Source organism: Lynx canadensis, chromosome E2 (genome assembly GCF_007474595.2).
Source record: "Lynx canadensis isolate LIC74 chromosome E2, mLynCan4.pri.v2, whole genome shotgun sequence".
NCBI classification, from domain to species: domain Eukaryota; kingdom Metazoa; phylum Chordata; class Mammalia; order Carnivora; family Felidae; genus Lynx; species Lynx canadensis.
In genome coordinates, this window is record NC_044317.1 from 51,326,566 (window position 1) to 51,343,585 (window position 17,020).

General features: G+C 55.8%; 1 protein-coding gene across 1 annotated transcript; it reads right to left on the bottom strand.

Annotated features, from left to right (window-relative positions):
* Window positions 1-683: 683 nt before the first annotated feature.
* Window positions 684-10,123, bottom strand: DACT3 (dishevelled binding antagonist of beta catenin 3). The gene is made up of 4 exons (XM_030299486.1): window positions 9,843-10,123; window positions 4,261-4,357; window positions 3,968-4,120; window positions 684-2,975 (listed from the first exon to the last, which is right to left on the bottom strand). The coding sequence occupies exons 1-4, from the start codon at window positions 10,089-10,091 to the stop codon at window positions 1,579-1,581; spliced, it is 1,896 nt and encodes a 631-aa protein (XP_030155346.1). The 5' UTR covers window positions 10,092-10,123; the 3' UTR covers window positions 684-1,578.
* Window positions 10,124-17,020: the final 6,897 nt, after the last annotated feature.

A 17,020-nucleotide genomic window follows, 5' to 3' on the forward strand; every position in this document is an offset into this window, starting at 1 on the left:
TTTTTTTTTTGAGAGAGAGAGAAAGAGAGAGAGGGAGAGGGAGAGAATCCCAAGCAGGCTCCAGGCTCAGCATGAAGCCCAACGCAGGACTCTATCCCAGGACCCTAGGATCATGACCTGAGCCAAAATTAAGAGTTGGACGCTCAACCGACTGAGCCACCCGGGTGCCCCCCCCCCCCAATATCTAATTCTTAATTAAAATCCTTCCCATAAAGAAATCTTTGGACACAGATGACTTAACACCACCAAATGAAAATAATAATAATAGAATAAAAGTGATAAATAATGCAAATATATGGTTCAATTTATATATGTATATATGTACATATACATGGTATATATGTATAATATAGTTATATATTTATATAGTTACTTAAATTCACATATGTATGCAAACACATAAAGGGAAACATTCAAGGATACACATCAAACTGACTATGATGACTCTTGAGAAAAGAAATTTGGGTTGGCCCTTCACTTATATTTTTATGAAACCATGTTTGTGACCAAACACAACTCAATCAAAGGTCAGATTCATTGTGGTAAAACAGCCCCATGGTAGGAAAATCAGGTTGAGACCCACCCTGAGATCTGCCACCTGGCTCTGGACACCCCTATGTTCAAAGCAAATAGTAGTTGCTCACTAAACGTGAGTCCAAAGGAAAGCCATTTTACCACAGAAGGAGAGTCCACCACGTATGGAACAGTGTGCATTTATTTACAAAGAGGTTAGAGAAACACAGAATCTGGCCCCCCTGTGCACTGGGGAGTCACCATCGTCATAATAAATACAGTAATTTTAAAAAAGAAAAAAAAATACTGGATTGGAACAGCTGAGGGTCATCCTGGGCTCTCCCCACTCCCTTTGGGAGGGGGGAGAAAAGGGGGGGGCATGAGATAGAAACCATCTTCCTTCCCCTCTTCTACCTCCTAATCCTCCATAACTGTCCCGGGATAGAGGCGAAAGGGTCCTTCTTTCCAGGTGCTACCACCTCCTAACTGACCCTCAAAACCCCAAAGTCAGTGCTCCTTCCTTTCCCAGGGCACTCTGCAGGCACCACCCGGGTCAGACACAGCGTCTCTGACCACGGTGCCAAGGGGATAGCTTAAGAATCCAGGGACATGGATGGGGGCACTTTGTGAATGGGGGAGGGGGGGAGACACCAGATCTGGGCATGGAAAGGAGGAATAAGAGGGCTCAGTGACAGTGGTGAACGGGAACAAACGGACTAAGTGTCTAAACTAAAATGGGGAAATTCGAACTGAATTACCCCTTCCGCATACCATATTACACCCATAGTACAGATGAGGAAAGTGAGGCCCAGACAAAGGGAACTTTCTTGCCCGAGGGCTGCAGAGCCAGCAGCTGAACTGGGTCAAACAGGGCTCCTCCCCCATTCCTCCCTATGGTGGAGGGGGAGCCTTTTCAACCAAGACTGCAGTGGATGGGGGCAGTGAGGAAGGGTCTTTGGAAGCAGAGAGAATGGTGGTCTTTGGAAGGGAGGTATGGAAGGGTCAGTGATTGGGAGTGTGGTGGTGCAGAGGCCATGAAGGGGGAGCCCGAGCAAACCCCCAAACTCACACTGTAGTCATGACCTTGAGAGAACCCGAACGGAAACGCAGTATCTTTTTCTTGAGCGCGTGGGAAGCCTTGATCTTCACAAACACTTTGGCGGGGCCCGCGGGGGCCCCTCCACCTGCACCACCCCCTGCCCCAGAGGCTGCGGTGGCTGCCACCAGCTGCTGCGGCCACACCAGGCCACCGCTGCCGTCTGAGTCGCTGGATGCGGAGCTGAAGGCAGGCGACTCCCCCTCGCTGGCGCTCGATTCACTCTCCCCATAGCCGCCGCCGACGCCGCCGGTGGGACCCCGGCGTCCAAGGGGCCCCAGGCGCCCCGCAGAGCACTCAGAGTCGCTGCCCGCGCAGCCATAGAGAAGACGGCGCTGCGGAGCCGACGGGGATGGGCCGGGCCCCGGGCCGCGGGCTGTCGGGGCTCGGGGACGGCCGCGGCGTCCGTCCGCAGCGTCGATCTCCGCCGTGGAGCGCCAGCGGCGGCAGGACCCCGCGGCCTGCGCCGCGAGTGTGGGCGCAGGGCCGCGACGGGGCCTCGGCGGCCGGGGCTCTTCCCGTTCGGCCGTGGGGTACTTGGGGGGCCCCGGAGGCACCGCGGCCGCGCGGCCCAACAGGCTGGTCTCAGACTGGGAGCGCGCGGCCTTGCGAGCCCTGGGCGAGCCCCGGCGGCCCGAGGCCTCCGTCACGCGTCCGCGGCGGCCGGCGGCCCGGGGACGCTCCCGGGGTGGGGACTGCTCCACGCTGCGGCCACGGGTCAGTGGTGGCGCTTTGCGGCGCGCCGCGCGGCCGGGGAGGCCGCGGGTGGCGGCCTGCGCGCCCGGGATGTACTGCGCCTTCACCAGGCGACCCTCGGCCGGGCTGTCGGGGGGCGAGGGAGCGGCGGGCGGCGCGGCGGGCTCGGGCGCCGTCTCCGACTCCCACGGCGAGGCCCAGGCGCGCCCCAAAGGCGCCGGGCTGGCGGGACGGCCCCCCGCGCGCTCCACTGGGGGCTCGGGCGCGGGCCGCGCGCCTCCGGGGGGCGGGGACACGTCGGGCGGCCTCTGGCGCACGCTGTTCTGGCGCCTCGGGCCCCCGTCCGCGCCCCCCGGACTGGTCCGGGGCTGGCCCGCCCCCCGGCGGCGGCGCCTGCGCAGGAGCGCCGAGATGTAGCCGTCCAGGGGCCGCCCCGTGCCGGGGGCGTCCGGCGAGTCCGCAGGAGGCCGGACGCAGGGCCGCGGGCTGCGCAGCGCCACGGCGTGCAGGGGGCTGGGCGTCAGGAAGGGCCCTGCGCGGGCCCGCCGCTCCGCGGAGGAGCAGGCCTCCGGGCCCGCGGAGCCCGCTGCCGTCGGGTAGGGCGCCGAGTACGATCGCGGCACGGCTGCCCGAGCGCTCACCGCCTCTGGAGCGCTAGGACTGGCGTCTCCTGGGGAGGGAGGCAAAAAAAAAAAAAAAAAAAAAAAAAAAAGGAAGAGAGTGGAGAGACTCTCGAAGCCCCTTCTAAGGTGAGCCTAGGAGGGTCAAGTTGCCTACCCCTCCTCCTCCACTGTCATCAAAAACCCTGCTCTCCCCCCCCTTCCCTCATACCAGGTTCATAACCAAATCTTCACAAGACCCTGAATGGTCTGTCCCGCCCCTGCCTCTCTGACCTCCATCTCTGACGCCTCTCCTCTGTAATTTTAGGTCTCCGGCTACATTGGCTACCTGGTTGCACCTGCCAGTCACGTTCCAGCCTCACGGCCTTTGCACTTTCTGTTCCCGCTACCTGGAACACTCTTCCCTGAGGATATCTGTTTGGCCCACTGCCTCACTTATTTTAGGACGCCACTCAAATGTCACAGTCTCAGTGACCTCTTCCCCGGGGGGCCGCGTCTTCTAAAATGGCAACTTCCTCGCCGAATCCAAAGAGGACGCCCTCCCTGGTCCCCTTCCCCTAACTTTCTTCTCTGTCTGTATCTGACTTGTCTTGTTTATTATCTGTCTCTCCCACTGGAAAGTCAGCTTCTTGAGGACAGGGGTCTCCCCCCACCCCACCCCCCACCCCCGCCACGACTGCATCCCTCACCACTAGGATAGGGCTACGCCATAGTAGGGGCTCAGAAACTTACTTGTATAAATGGACAACAGCAGTTCCTGTTTCCCGAGTGGCTACTGTGGGTGCCAAGTCTAATAGCAATTAGGGCTGAGGCTCCCTGAATATGCAAAACTTCCCTACGACGTAGGTGCTGTTATCAATCCCACTTTAACCGAGGGAGGCACGGAGGCCCCGAAAGAAGCAACAGGCTCAAAATCACACGAAAGGGGAATGTCACAGCCAGAATTCGAATCCAGGTCAGTCTGACTCAGAAGCTTGGGCTCAAAACCATTCTCCTACTGTCCATTCCCTGGTTCTCAGGGCCCCAACCCCACCCACCTTACCTAGGGACTTGGGCCTCTCGCTGGCATAGATGCCCCGGGGTTCAGCGGGACCCAGGCGTCCATAGGAGCCAGATCCAGAGAAGCCACTGTCCCCACAGAAGGTAGAGGGTGGTGAGTCTGGACCCCCCGTGGAACTGGGGTCTTCATAGAAGCCTGGATTCCAAGGAGAAGAGGAGAGGTCATCAGGGGCCTGGGCGGGGAAGCCAGGGGTGGGGGAAGGAAGAGACCAAGAGGCAGCCCGAGAGGTAGGGGCAGGAGGAAAGATGGGGGTATCCCAGGCACGCCCTGCTTACCTGAGCTGCGCCCGCTCTCCTGTTCCAGGCCCCCAGACTCCAGGCTCAGATCTCCCAGCTGCTGGCCCAGGTCCCAGATGAGCCCAGGCAAGGCCTCCTGAGGGCATGAGGAAAGCAGATTGGTCAGAATGCCCCCCCCAACCTCTGCCAAGGAGCCCCCCACATCTTCCCAGACCATGGGTAGGGTTTCACTTTGACAATGAGGCTCTGATTTCACGCCCCAGGATCTCCCCCCTCAAGTTCTCTGTCCCTTCAGCCCAATGGAAGTCCTTCCGATGGTCTAACTCAAGTCCTTCGTGCTGCAGTGACATCACTGTCTCTTGGGTGTGCTAAGCTTCAGAAGGCCTGCTCCCTATCAGGTGTTCCCTCCATTTGTGCTCGTGGCCCCTTAACACCTATTAGGATGTCCCTCTTTGAGCCTAAGCTCAGGTGGTCCAGCTGGAAGGGCAATTCGCTGCTACCTAGCAGATCCCTTAGCCATGGGGTCCACCTTCTCCAGTCCTTGACCTTCTCTTCTTGGATGCTCCCATCTCCCCCCACCGCCCCTTATCGGCAGCAGAAAGTCCTTCTGCAAGGCTTCCTTAAGTCCTTCCTGCTGCAGACCGATTCTTTCCCTCATATGGATAAAATAGGCAGACCACGACTCATGCTAAGTCCTTTGCTCCTTCTCTTGGGAAGAACCACTCCCCCGCCCCCCAACACCTACTGGCAAGTCCTTCTGTGAGTCTAGCCTTAGTGGGTACTACAGCAACAAGCCCCAGCAGGTTTGCTTGCCTGGGGGACGGCATCTTCCTCCTGCCCTTGCTTCATTCCTACCCAGAAGCCTCACCCCCCCCCCCCCCCCCCCCCCCCGTGTCTCCCATCGCCCCTCATCCCCAGGAGAAATTTCTGTTGAGTCTATCCCGGATCCTTCTTGCTGCAGGAAATGACCATTTCTTATCAGGGATGAATGAATGAAGGTGAAAACCCTTTTAGCGGAGCGGCCGTCATTAGCGAAGGGGGTGGGGCTGAAACAACACAGATGGGGCCTCTGAGACACTAGGGCTTAACCCCATTTTGGAAAACAGATCCAGGAAGAGTCCCACATGGGTCTGGGTGAGGCCAGAGGTGGCGGCAGCCGCGGGCCGACGGTTGACCCTCAGACAAAAGCGGCTTGTCTGGACGGCGGGCGGGAGGCAGGGAGGGGGGAGGAGCTGGGAGGCCAGGCGCCCAGCCCTGCCTATTTAGGGCAGAAAGACGGGCCGGCTCCCCCGCAGACGCCCCCCCCCTCCCTCCCCCAGCTTCCTACTCCAGCGGCGGCTCTCCTGGGCCCCCCGTCCTCACCCCTCCCTCCCCCGCCCCCAGAACAGAAGCCCCCTTCTGGGCTTGTTTATAGGAGCAAAGTCAACAAATCGGTCCACTTTGGGCTCCTGCCCTGGGCCGTGCAGAGATGCTCAGGGTGGCGTCATCTTTGAGCAGAACCCAAGAGGGCAGCCCAACTGTGTCGTATCAGGGGTGGCTAGAAGCGTTCCCGGAGGGCCCACGTACCCCACGTCATGTCCCCCCTACTAATCGCCCCCTTGCTCACTCTGCCGTAGCCTCGTAGCCACACTGGCCGCCTTGCTGCCCCCCCCCCCTCCCCAGCACGCCTTGCGCCTGGCCAGCTCCTACCTCTGTAAGATGCGTTTCCCCTGAATTTCCCCCTGGCTCCCTCCCTTGCTCGGTTCAGATCTTCGCTTTACAGGATCCCTCCTCTGACCAGTCTTTCCAAAATAGCTCCCCAGTCATTCTGCACCCTGTTGCCCTGCTTTCATTCCCCACCCCCACCCCCACCCCCACATGACCTCCTGGCTCAGAATGATACATTGGGTTGTCATTTGTTTTTTGTCTGCTCACTAAATGTTCCTGGAAGGCAGAGCGTTTTGTCTGCTTTGTTGGCGGCAGCGTCCTTCCCCCACTTCCCCCCCCCCACACACACACCCACCCCAAGCCCGGTGCATAGCACAGTGCCTGGCACAGAGTAGGCGCTCAGGAGATGTTTGCTGAAGGGATGAACGTATACAGCAGAATATTATGCAGCTGTCAAAACGGAAGGAGGCCATATGTGTATACAGTCATCACTCACATAGAGCCTCCAGGCGGAAAAGGAAAGGGCATAGCACCAGCGTGAGTCAGAATTACCTGAAGGGCATTGTTCGCGCCTAAATTACTGGGTCCCGCCTCCAGAGCTTCCAGGCTGGAGCCCCATTTGCATATCTTGCCAGCCCCCCCCCCCCCCATCTTGCTAGTCCAGCGGCCACACCTTGAGAACCACTGGCATTGTCCCCCCAAGGACCTCACCCAAGAGACCAGAATTTGTGAGAAAGCAAAGCATCGGGCGCCTGGGTGGCTCAGTCGGTTAAGCATCCGACTCTTGATCTTGGCCCAGGTCATGATCTTACGGTTTGTGAGCTCCAGCCCTGTGTCGGGCTCTCCGGCTGACAGCGCGGAGCCAGCTTGAGATTTTCTCTTTCTCTCTCTGCCCCTAACCCATACGCGCGCGCTCTCTCTCTGGAAATAAATTTTTAAAAATTTTTTTAGTACAATAAAAATTAAAAAGCAAAGCAAAACACTACACTTCTTGGTATGTAAGCTGTGGAAGAGGTCTGGAGGGACCCACACCAAGGTGACAACAGTGTCGATTCCAAGGAGACCTGGAACAAGTTACTTCCCCTCTCTGGGCCCTGGTTTCCTCCTCTGCAACATGGCATTCAACTCCCTCTCTTATGGGGTGTCATAAGGATTAAATGAACTAAAATAGCAGTTTCTTTTAAGCTCTTAATAAATGCTAGCTTTGATTGTTACACGAAAGCTCTGAATTTCTTTTTCTTTTTTTACTATTTACTTATTTTTGAGAGAGAGAGAGAGAGAGAGAGAGAGAGAGAGAGAGCACGAGCAGGGGAGGGGCAGACAGAGAGGGAGACAGACACAGTCCGAAGCAGGCTCCAGGCTCTGAGCCGGTCAGCACAGAGCCCGACGCGGGGCTCGAACTCACGAACCTGGAGATCGTGACCTGGGCCGAAGTCGGGCGCTCAACCGACTGAGCCACCCAGGCGCTCCCAAAGTGCTGAGTGTCTCAACAAGGAAAATAGAAAGTCATGTTTCACTCGTGTAATTAAAAATAAAGATGAAACGATTGATTTGGGAGGGGGGGGTGAAGTTCTGCCCATGTCATGTCGGTTCCCAGAAGGAGTTAAGGGGGACAGACAGGAGAGGCCTCCCCTTCCCCCGCACCTGGACCCTCCAACACCACCCTAGTCTACACACTCTCACTGTTTGTAAGTTTGACCCCCATCCCTTCCAGGTGCGAAGCAATGATAACTCTTTAAAAAACCAGAGGGATGTTGGCCTGAATCTAGCTCCCTGTGTACCCACAATGCCCCTCATCCTTTTTTTTTTTTTTTTTTTTTTTTTTTGCAAACCCTTCTGCCAGGGGACCGTCTGCCATCCAGGGAGGGTTAACATGCATGGGGTTACGACCCCTGGAGACCCCTTTGCCCAAGCGTTTCCAGACCTTTGTCCCCACCCCACCCCCCCACTGCTCGTCCAATTCCCTTCGTCTCTATTAGGAAGTCTTTCTGCAAGTCTAACTTAAGTCCTTCTTGCTGGAAGGGGACCCTTTCTCTTGGTGGGAGAGAACAGAACCCCCACCCCCCCCCCATCCAGGATTCTTGCCTCTTTTCTCTGAATATCCCTCGTCTTCCCCTGCACCCCCCAGCATTCCTATTAGAAACTAATCAGGTCTGGCTTCAATCTTTGTTGCTTCAAAGGGAGTGTATTCCTGGGGCAGGGGAGGGGGGCACAAGGGGGGGGTGGGAGGGGGAAGTATCCTAAGACAGAGGCTCAGGGATCAGAGGAGGTACCCACACCCTCCTCAGAAGGACCCAGGAACCCCCAACGGCAGAGGAGTTTATATTTAGCGTTTCTCTGTTCCTCCCTCGGTGCCGCTGTCTCTCTCCCGCTGCCTGCCACCGCCTCCTCCCTGACGCTGGGACGGAGCTTTGCCTGGAGAGTGTGGGGGAAAGAGGCCTCTCCACTACCACCTCCGGGGGGGGGTGGTTAGGCAGAGGGGCGGAGAAGGGGGGAGACTTAGGGGCAGGGATGGGGAAGCTGAAGGACAGAGAGAGGAGACTGAGGCAGAGAGAGGGCGAGACTGAGGGACAGGAAGGAAGGACACAGCCTGCCCATCCCCGTGCTTTCTCCCTCTCCTCGTAGGGTGGGAGGTGCCTTCCCAAGCCCAGCCAGCTTAGGGTGGGGGGGGGGAGCGGGGTGAAGGCCCCCACAAGGCGTCTCCAACTTTGGGAGGGGGTGGGGCCTCCCACAGCTGTTTCTGTTTCCAGAGAAGAATGTGCAGGGTCCCGCTCCCAGTCGGGGGAGGGGCTGTGCGTGCAGCCCTGGAGTCTGGCTGCAGACCCCCTCCCCATTCCCCATCTGGGGCGGGGGCAATGGAGGTCAGCAGCAGGGAGAGCCCCCTCCCCCGCCACCCCGGCTCAGGTTTCCCCAAACGGGAAGCTCTGACCACACACAGGCTTGGGGATGGGATCTGCAAGGGGAGAGCCAGGGTCTGGGGCCTGGCAGGCTGGGGGGGGGGGGGAGGGGAAGAGAGAGGTGGGGACAGGGACTTGGGGCCGGAACAGAGAGGTGCAGAAATGCAAGGGAAGCCTGGGGAGACAGAGATAGACACAGAGGGTTAAGAAAGATAGAAACAGACACTGAAAGTCACAGGGATGTGGCAATAGGGAGAGAGAGTGAGGGGAATCCAGGAAGAGGTCAGGAGAATGAACAAATGACAGAGAAGGAGAGAGGGGTGGTGCTCCTTAAGTCCTTCCGGAGACCTCTGCCTCATTTTCCACCATGAGAGCACTCGGGGAGTTCAGAAGTCGGGCCCCCACGCTGCCTCAACCTGCCTCTTCTGGGGTTAACCAAGGCTGGGACCAGGTAGGAAAGGAGGGAAAGTGTCACCAGAGAGTAAAGATGACCGCGGGGTCTTCAGGGACTGCAAGCTTCCTCTCAGCAGTGGTCCCTCCCTCAGGAGGCCCGAGGATCCCCTCCCCCCCCCACCCCGCCCCCTCCGGAGATCTCCAAGCACATCGGGACTTAGGGAAGATGGAGCCCTGGTGGCGGGGCCAAGCGGGGCATGTTTGGATCCCGGCTGTGTGACCTTGGGTGAGTCACTTGCCATCTCTGAACCTCAGCTTCTTTCTCTGCAAAATGAGGACTATCACCCTCCTCTCCCCCAAGCTTCAAGAAGACAACGCATACCAAATACTCGGCCCAGGCTTGACACATACTTAGCGCCTAGGAGAATTTTCTTTAGGGAAAGGGTCTGTGCATTTCACGAGGCCCCAGCGGAGGCGATGCAGTCCCCCCCCCACCACCACCTTCCCCAGTTTGGGGTTGAGGAGGCCAGATCCCGCCCGCCGCCCATACTCCTGGGTCTCCAGCCCCACCCCCTGTCCTCTCCCCCTCCCCCACCGCAACGGGTGTCTGAGCATCCAACCGAGACAGACAGACAGATAGACACACACGGGGGCGGAGGGATGGACGGACAGGCGGCCCCTCACCAGCTGCTCCTCCAGGGCCGCTGCGGCCCGGCGCGCCGCCGCCGCATCTTCGTCCTCATCGGCGTCCTCCTCGTCCTCGGCCTCGGCGCCCCCCATTCCGGGCTGGGCCAGCCGCAGCGCCTGCTGCACGCGGTACTCCTGCCTCTCCCGGAGCCAGTGCAACTCGCAGAGCCCGGCCAGGCTGCCCTCCAGCCAGCCCCGCAGCCGGCCCCGCTCGGGGCTCACCGGGAACGAGAAGGCCCGGATCATGGCTGCGGCCCCCCACCCCAGCCCGGCCGGGCCCCACGGCCACCCCTCTCCGGGTCCCACCTCCCCGCCCCAACAGCCCGCCTGCCCGCCCGCCCGCTGGCCCGGCTGTCACCGTCTCATCTGCATAGGCGCCCGCCCATTGGGCCGCCCACCCGCGCCTTATCTGCATGGCCACGCCCCCGGCGACAGAGCAACCGTCGCCTATTGGCTGCTACCCTCCTTTACGAAGCTGCTCGGCGGTGCACCCGCGCCCCCCGACGCGACGCATGCTCGCAGCTTCCTACTCGCTTTGCTTCTGGGCGGCCTCGCCACGCCCCACCGCTTGCCAGCCTTTGGGGCCTGGTCACGCCCCCTCTCGCGTCACAATGAAACAAGTCCGCCCTTGCTTCAATGTCATTGGTCCGTGCCTCCCGGGTCCCGCAGCTGGTTCCGCCCCCTTGCGGGCGAGCTCAGGCTACCATTGGACTGTCCCGCGAGAGGGGAAGGGGTGATCTATAAATAGGGAATGGGTCCACGTGACAGTTTGGCAGCTGTTCCTCTCCCCCCCCCCCACCCCTAGCAACCCTAAGCTGCTGAGGCTGTGCGGGGGGGGCGGAGAGGGTTATTGAGTCGAGCCCTGATTTTGCCTCCTCTTCCACGAAGCCTTCCCAGACACTCAGCTGTATAACCAGAGGACCAGGCTGGCTAAGACCGGCATCCTCCCATAAAATGATGCTTCTAAGCGGGACCGGCTTCACCGGCGTGTGACCAGCTTAGGAGGGCCCTGTGCTTGGTTTAATATTCGGCTGTTCCTGTCTTGAAATTCTTATTTTTTGAACAAGGGGCTCCGCATCTTCATCTTGCAGCAGGCTTCCCAAATTATGTAGACAGTCTCAACTTCTAACTAAGAGTCTGAGATCGATGACATCCCAAATTCTGGAATTAGAAGACCATCCTGGGTGGAAGATTCTATAATTCGACCAGAACAGAATCTAAGCGTCTTTTGTCTCCCAGATCGTACGGGATATTGCGTTCACCATTCTACGATTCCAGGAGCCTTTGTTCTACGTTCTAAGAGGCTTTGTTCTCAGCATTCTAAGATGCTCTGTTCTCGACGTTCTGTGGTCCTAAGAGTCTGAACCTGACTTTGGTTTCCAAGGTTCCCTCTGGCTCCCCTGGCTCCGCGAGCCGGGCTGGCGCCCCCTCAGGCGGCCAGCCTGTGTCACTACGCCGAGTGTGTCCCCCTACAACCTTCAAGATCTAGCTCCAGTGTTCATACCCATTTCTCAGACAGACCTTAACTCCCTAAAGGCCAGGGCCCAGAAGATCGTATGAGAACCTCCCTCTTCTAGGACCCTCCTGCACCAGAATGCATTCTGGTCGTAAGCTGGAGAGGCGGTGGTACTCTTGAGAGCTAAGACTCTGGAACTAGACTAGGGGGAGGGGAAGGGGAAGGGCGTGTGAGCCCCAGCCCTGCCCCTTTCTAGCTGCGTGACTTTGAGAAACTTGGTTAACATCTGTGCCTCGGTCTCCTCATCTGTATGATGGGGGTCATAACATTATCTACCAGATAGACTCATTCTGAGGACTGAGCGAGATATTTGTCTAGAGCCTTCTATGTAGAAAGAGCCACAGAAGGGTCTGATAAATAAGTACGAAATAATCTCGTGAGTCCCAATGAACTTGGACTTTAGTAGAGACAAACTATAGTCAATCCCCCTCTTGTTTAAGACAGACCTAGACTGTCCTTTAACTGCCTTAATTTTCCAACAGCGGGGAGATGATCGAGATTCATGATAGGTGGATCTAGGGAGCTCAGTTGCAAACAAGATTTTCTCAGTAGTTAGTGTCTGGGGTGATGTCAGGATTGGTTTTCCATCCCTGCTGTTTGTGCAAAGCCAGTTGAACCATTTCTTGCATAAAATGCTGGATCTGAAACTGATTTAGGATTTGGTCACTGGGCATTCAAAGATGGGTATTCCTAGGAAAATAAATAAAAAAGAGAATTATTAATGGTTGAATAAGGGGGTAAAACCAAGATTTGAGGCCCGAGGGCAGCCAGTTGGCAGGGTTGCAAGAAGGAGGAACAGAGAGATCCTTGGTTGATGGAGTCAGAACAGCGGTCACAATTCTGCAGATAACCTCATTGCCCCTCCACCTTTTTGAGTCTGTTTATCTAGAGAGCAGGGGGCATACACGTGTAGGTAAAGGAGGGGCAGAGAGAGAGAGAGAGAGAGAGAGAGAGGGAGAGAGAGAGAGAATCCCAATCAGGCTCCGCACTATCAACGTACAGCCCGACCCAGGGCTCGATCTCATGAACCATGAGATCATGAGTTGAGCTGAAATCAAGAGTCAGATGCTCAACCAACTGAGCCACCCAGGCGTCCCCACCTCGTTGGCCTCTTGATGATCCCATTGATGATGAGATGTCTGAGGAGTCCCTGGAAATGAACATGCAGCAGAAACTTCCAACTGTAACATACAAGGCCCTCCCTCGGAAGCCCCGGACCTGGGCGCAAAAGTTGCCCAAACATGGGTGGAGGCCCTATTAAATCCTCGGGGCTTACTGCTAAGCATTTGACTCCTCTGATGCTAATGAGAAAGGGGGTCGCAGTCATCCTAGACCCTGTGTCTGTAGGGTGACTTTCAGCCTTCGCAGGATGTGGCTGGTCTCCTACGTTTGTGGGGAATTCAGTGAGGGGTGGAGAGAAGAAAGAGTAAAGGTTAGACATGAATAGACTGAAGGGGGATCAAAACTCTGAAAAGGGCTCACAGGATTGGCAAGATAACAGAAGCCAGTCCGGCTGGTAGGTCGGTACCAGTCTGCAAAATCCTCACACACAAGGCATGCCTCACGGGGGGCAACCCAAGACTCATGGAAATAATTGTCTCATTTAGCTGAGGGGCTCAGCCAATAAATGCTGATTGAAGCTGGGACAGCAAGGAGAAGATGTAGGGACGGGACCGGGGCCATGAAATGAGTCACAGGAGGGGTGACGCCGCTTGTTGCCAAGAGAAATTACGAGCGGCCCCCGTTGACTCGGGGTGGGTAGTGTTTTGATAGCTGGAAAATCTGGGTGAGTGCAGTGGGGAGGTGGTTCCTGCCGTTAGGGTTGTTATGGTCTGAGACTGAGTCCCGTGAAGGGGCAGGATGCGAAGGAGCCCAGAAATCCTGACTCATCTATGCTAGGGATAGGGAGAGGTTACTGTCACGACCAGGCGGTGAGTTAGAAGGAGTCTTTGAGGGGTACGTGAGACAAGGCTCAACCTGCCTGCAACCCATCCTATTTCCAAATCAGGTTACATGCTGACGGACGGGGGGATAAGACTTCAACCTATCTTTTTGGGGTCGGGGGAGGGGACACACTTCAACCCATCGCAGCCTCAGAAACCACTGGAGTTGCGTTTTAGTCTTGGGTCGAGATGCCACGAACGATGGGATAAATTCCTCCTGTGGCTACCGTGAGCCTTCGGGTGCGGAAGTCGGGTGCTTGTGGCTTAACGTCGTGGCAATGCGTCCCTAGACACCTCGTGTCTCTGGGGGGTACGTGTTGAGTGTCAGTGAGTGAGCCGAGTGGGGGGATCATCCACATATTGGATTTGGGGGGGGGGTGGGTATGGCAAGGGGAACCACACCCCTCAAATGAGCATTCAGGGTCCCCGGAAAGGAAGAGGGGGTTTCCGTGACCTCTTGAGGCACTCCTGTCCCTGTGCATTGTGGACTTTCCCGGGTGAGAACAAAAAGATGGAGAATCTGGACGTAGAGGGAAATGAAAGAATGTGTAGACGGACGAGGCGTTCGTAAGGTAAGCTGGGTGGTGCCGGAAGGGATAGAGAGGCAGAGACAGTGTTCGGATTGGGAACTCGCAGCGACCCAGGTTTGACTCTTATTTATGGCCTACAGGTCTTGGCCTAGCCATATGCCAAAGGCTTGAGGGGTATTTATGGACACGGAGAAAGCCTGTCAGAAGGGGATCCTTGGGGAGACTAAATCTTAACCCTCGAATTTGGTGTCCCTTTTCTTTATAGTCCCTACAAGCACCTCTATCAAGATCAGGGTTGGTAGGGGGCGCCTGGGTGGCTCAGTCAGTTAAGCGTCCGACTTCAGCCAGGTCACGATCTCGCGGTCCGTGAGTTCGAGCCCCGCGTCGGGCTCTGTGCTGACAGCTCAGAGCCTGGAGCCTCTTTCAGGTTCTGTGTCTCCCTCTCTCTTACCCTCCCCCGTTCATGCTGTCTCTCTCTGTCTCAAAAATAAATAAACATTAAAAAAAAAAAAAAGAGCAGGGTTGGTAGTATCCAATGGCCCTGACAGAATGGGCTTTTTTTTTTTTTTTTTTTTTCAAATTCAAGGTGTGGGGCCTTAAGTGACACTGTGTGGCTTTGCTTTGATGTGCCCCGGCATCCTCATGATTGATGTTGGACTAACGTCATGGAATTCTGCAATCAAGGTATTTCTCCAGCTCATGTTACGGTTTTTTTTTTTTTTTTTAAGTTTTTATTTCTTTATTCATTTAAGTAATCTCTACACCCAACGTGGGCCTTGAACTGACAACCCTGAGATCAAGAATTGCTCTCGATGCTCTTTGGACTGAGCCAGCCAGGCGTCCCTCACGTCATGTTTTTGATCGTCTAATTTCTGGCCTCAAACTTAACAAAACTAGTGGCCAAGATCGAAGCAGTGGGATTATCCAGGATCAGGCCTGAGTAGGCATTCTGTATATTTCCCAATGTGGGTCTGTCATTAGAGACGGATTTGTCTATCTGTTGTCTACCCTCCTGGGCCTTGGACCAATCAGTTTTATTTTTATTTTTATTTAAAAAAAATTTCTTTAACGTTTATTTATTTTTCAGACAGAGAGAGACAGAGCATGAACGGGGGAGGGTCAAAGAGAAAGAGACACAGAATCTGAAACAGGCTCCAGGCTCTGAATGGTCAGCACAGAGCCCGATGCGGGGCTCGAACTCCCAGACTGCAAGATCATGACCTGAGCCGAAGTCGGCCGCTTGTTTAACCGACTGAGCCACCCAGGCGCCCCAGACCAATCAGTTTTAGAGGGAGAAGCATTCGAGATGGAATCCAAGAGACACTCTCCAATATTATCAGCTCGAATTATGCCTCAAAGGTATTCTCATTTATCTGGCGATCCTCATTGAGATTCATCTGAACTTCTTTTTTTTTTTTTTTTAAGTTTCTATTTATTTTGAGAGAAAGTGTGTGTGAGTGGGGGAGGGGTGGAGACAGAAGGAGAGAATCCCAAGCAGACTTCATGCTGTCAGCACGGAGCCTGAGGCGGGGCTCGAACCTAGGAGCCATGAGATCATGACCTGAGCCAGAATCAAGAGTCAGGCACTTAGCCAACTGAGCCACCCAGGTGCCCCCCTCATCTGAGCTTTTTTTTTTTTTAATTTTTTAAATGTTTCACTTATTTTTGAGAAAGAGACAGAGTACGAGTGGGGGAGGGACAGAGAGAGAAAGAGAGAGACACAGAATCCAAAGCAGGCTCCAGGCTCTGAGCTGTCGGCACGGAGCCCGACGTGGGGGCTCGAACTTGTGAACTGCGAGATCATGACCTGAGCTGAAGCCGGACGCTTAACTGACTGAACCACCCAGGTGCCCAATGAACTTCTTTAAATCAAAGAGCCGTCGCTCTGGATTATCAACAGTAGCCAAACTATGGAAAGAGTCCAAATGTCCATTGATGGATGAAGAGAAGAGAGGGAAACAAACCACAAGAGACTCTTAGCTGTAGAGAACAAATCACGAGTTGACAGAGGGAGGTGGGTGGGAGATGGGCCAGATGGGTGATGGGTACTAATGAGGGCATTTGTGCTGAGCACTGGGTGTTTTATGTAAGGGATGAATCACTGAATTTCTACTCCTGAAACCAATATCGCACTCTATGCTAGCTCAAATTTAAATTAAACAAACAAACAAACAAACAAACAAACTGAGCCTGGATGGCTCAGTCGGTTAAGTGTCTGATTCTTGTCTTCGGCTCAGGTCATGATCTCACAGTTCGTGAGTTCGAGCCCTCATCTGGCTCTACGCTGTCACTGTGGAGTTGCTTCGGATCCTCTGTCACCTGGCTCTCTGCCCCTCTCCCACTGGCGCTCTCTCTCTCTCTCTCTCTCAAAAATAAATAAACATTAAAAACATAGTCTGGGTGACAATGAGGAGCTGGAGGGCAGGGGTCAAAGGTGGAGCGATGTTCCCTCTGCCTACAATCTCAGGACCGGGATGGAGCTTGAGAAGTTAGCTCCGAAGACCGGCCTTCCCGACCCCGAGGCTCGCTTGAGACTCACCCAGCCATACCCACTCTGGGTCTTCACTGTCCTGGGACGGGTCTCTCTCTCCGCTGGATGGCGAACCCCCTGAGGGCAGAGTCTGGGCGGTCTCAGTCACCACTGTGTCCCCAGCATCACCCACCACAGTGTGACAGATGGATGACCCAGTGAATGAACACATTCTGTGCGTAGAGAAGTCACCGCATCGGTTTAAAAGAAAATACTAAATATTGCGCATCAGGTTTCTACTCCGGACCAGACTTGCGCTAACTGCATTGTTCTTATCAGTGGTTGTGATTAGTAGTAATGTCCCCAACCAAAACAGTGGATCAAACAAGCCATGGGGTTACTTTGCTCCAAACCCTCCGAGCCTCCAGTCGGGCTCCTGCATCCATCCTCCCCTCCGGGCTTACTCCTTCCTTTTCGAACTCTTCCTGCTTTTCGCTTCCCCATCCTCCTTCTGCTCCCCTCCGTACCTTCCCCCTTCCAGACTTCCCTCCTGGCAGTCCTCCCTCCAGGTTTCCCACCCCTGTTGCTCCTTCTTCCAAAAGTCCTCCAGCTTCCAGCCCCCTCGCCGCCACCTCTCCCACCCCACCCCCTTTTAGGAAATATCCTCTTTCCGGGTGAACTCCAGCTCCGTGAACGATAGACTCATGATACGAGAG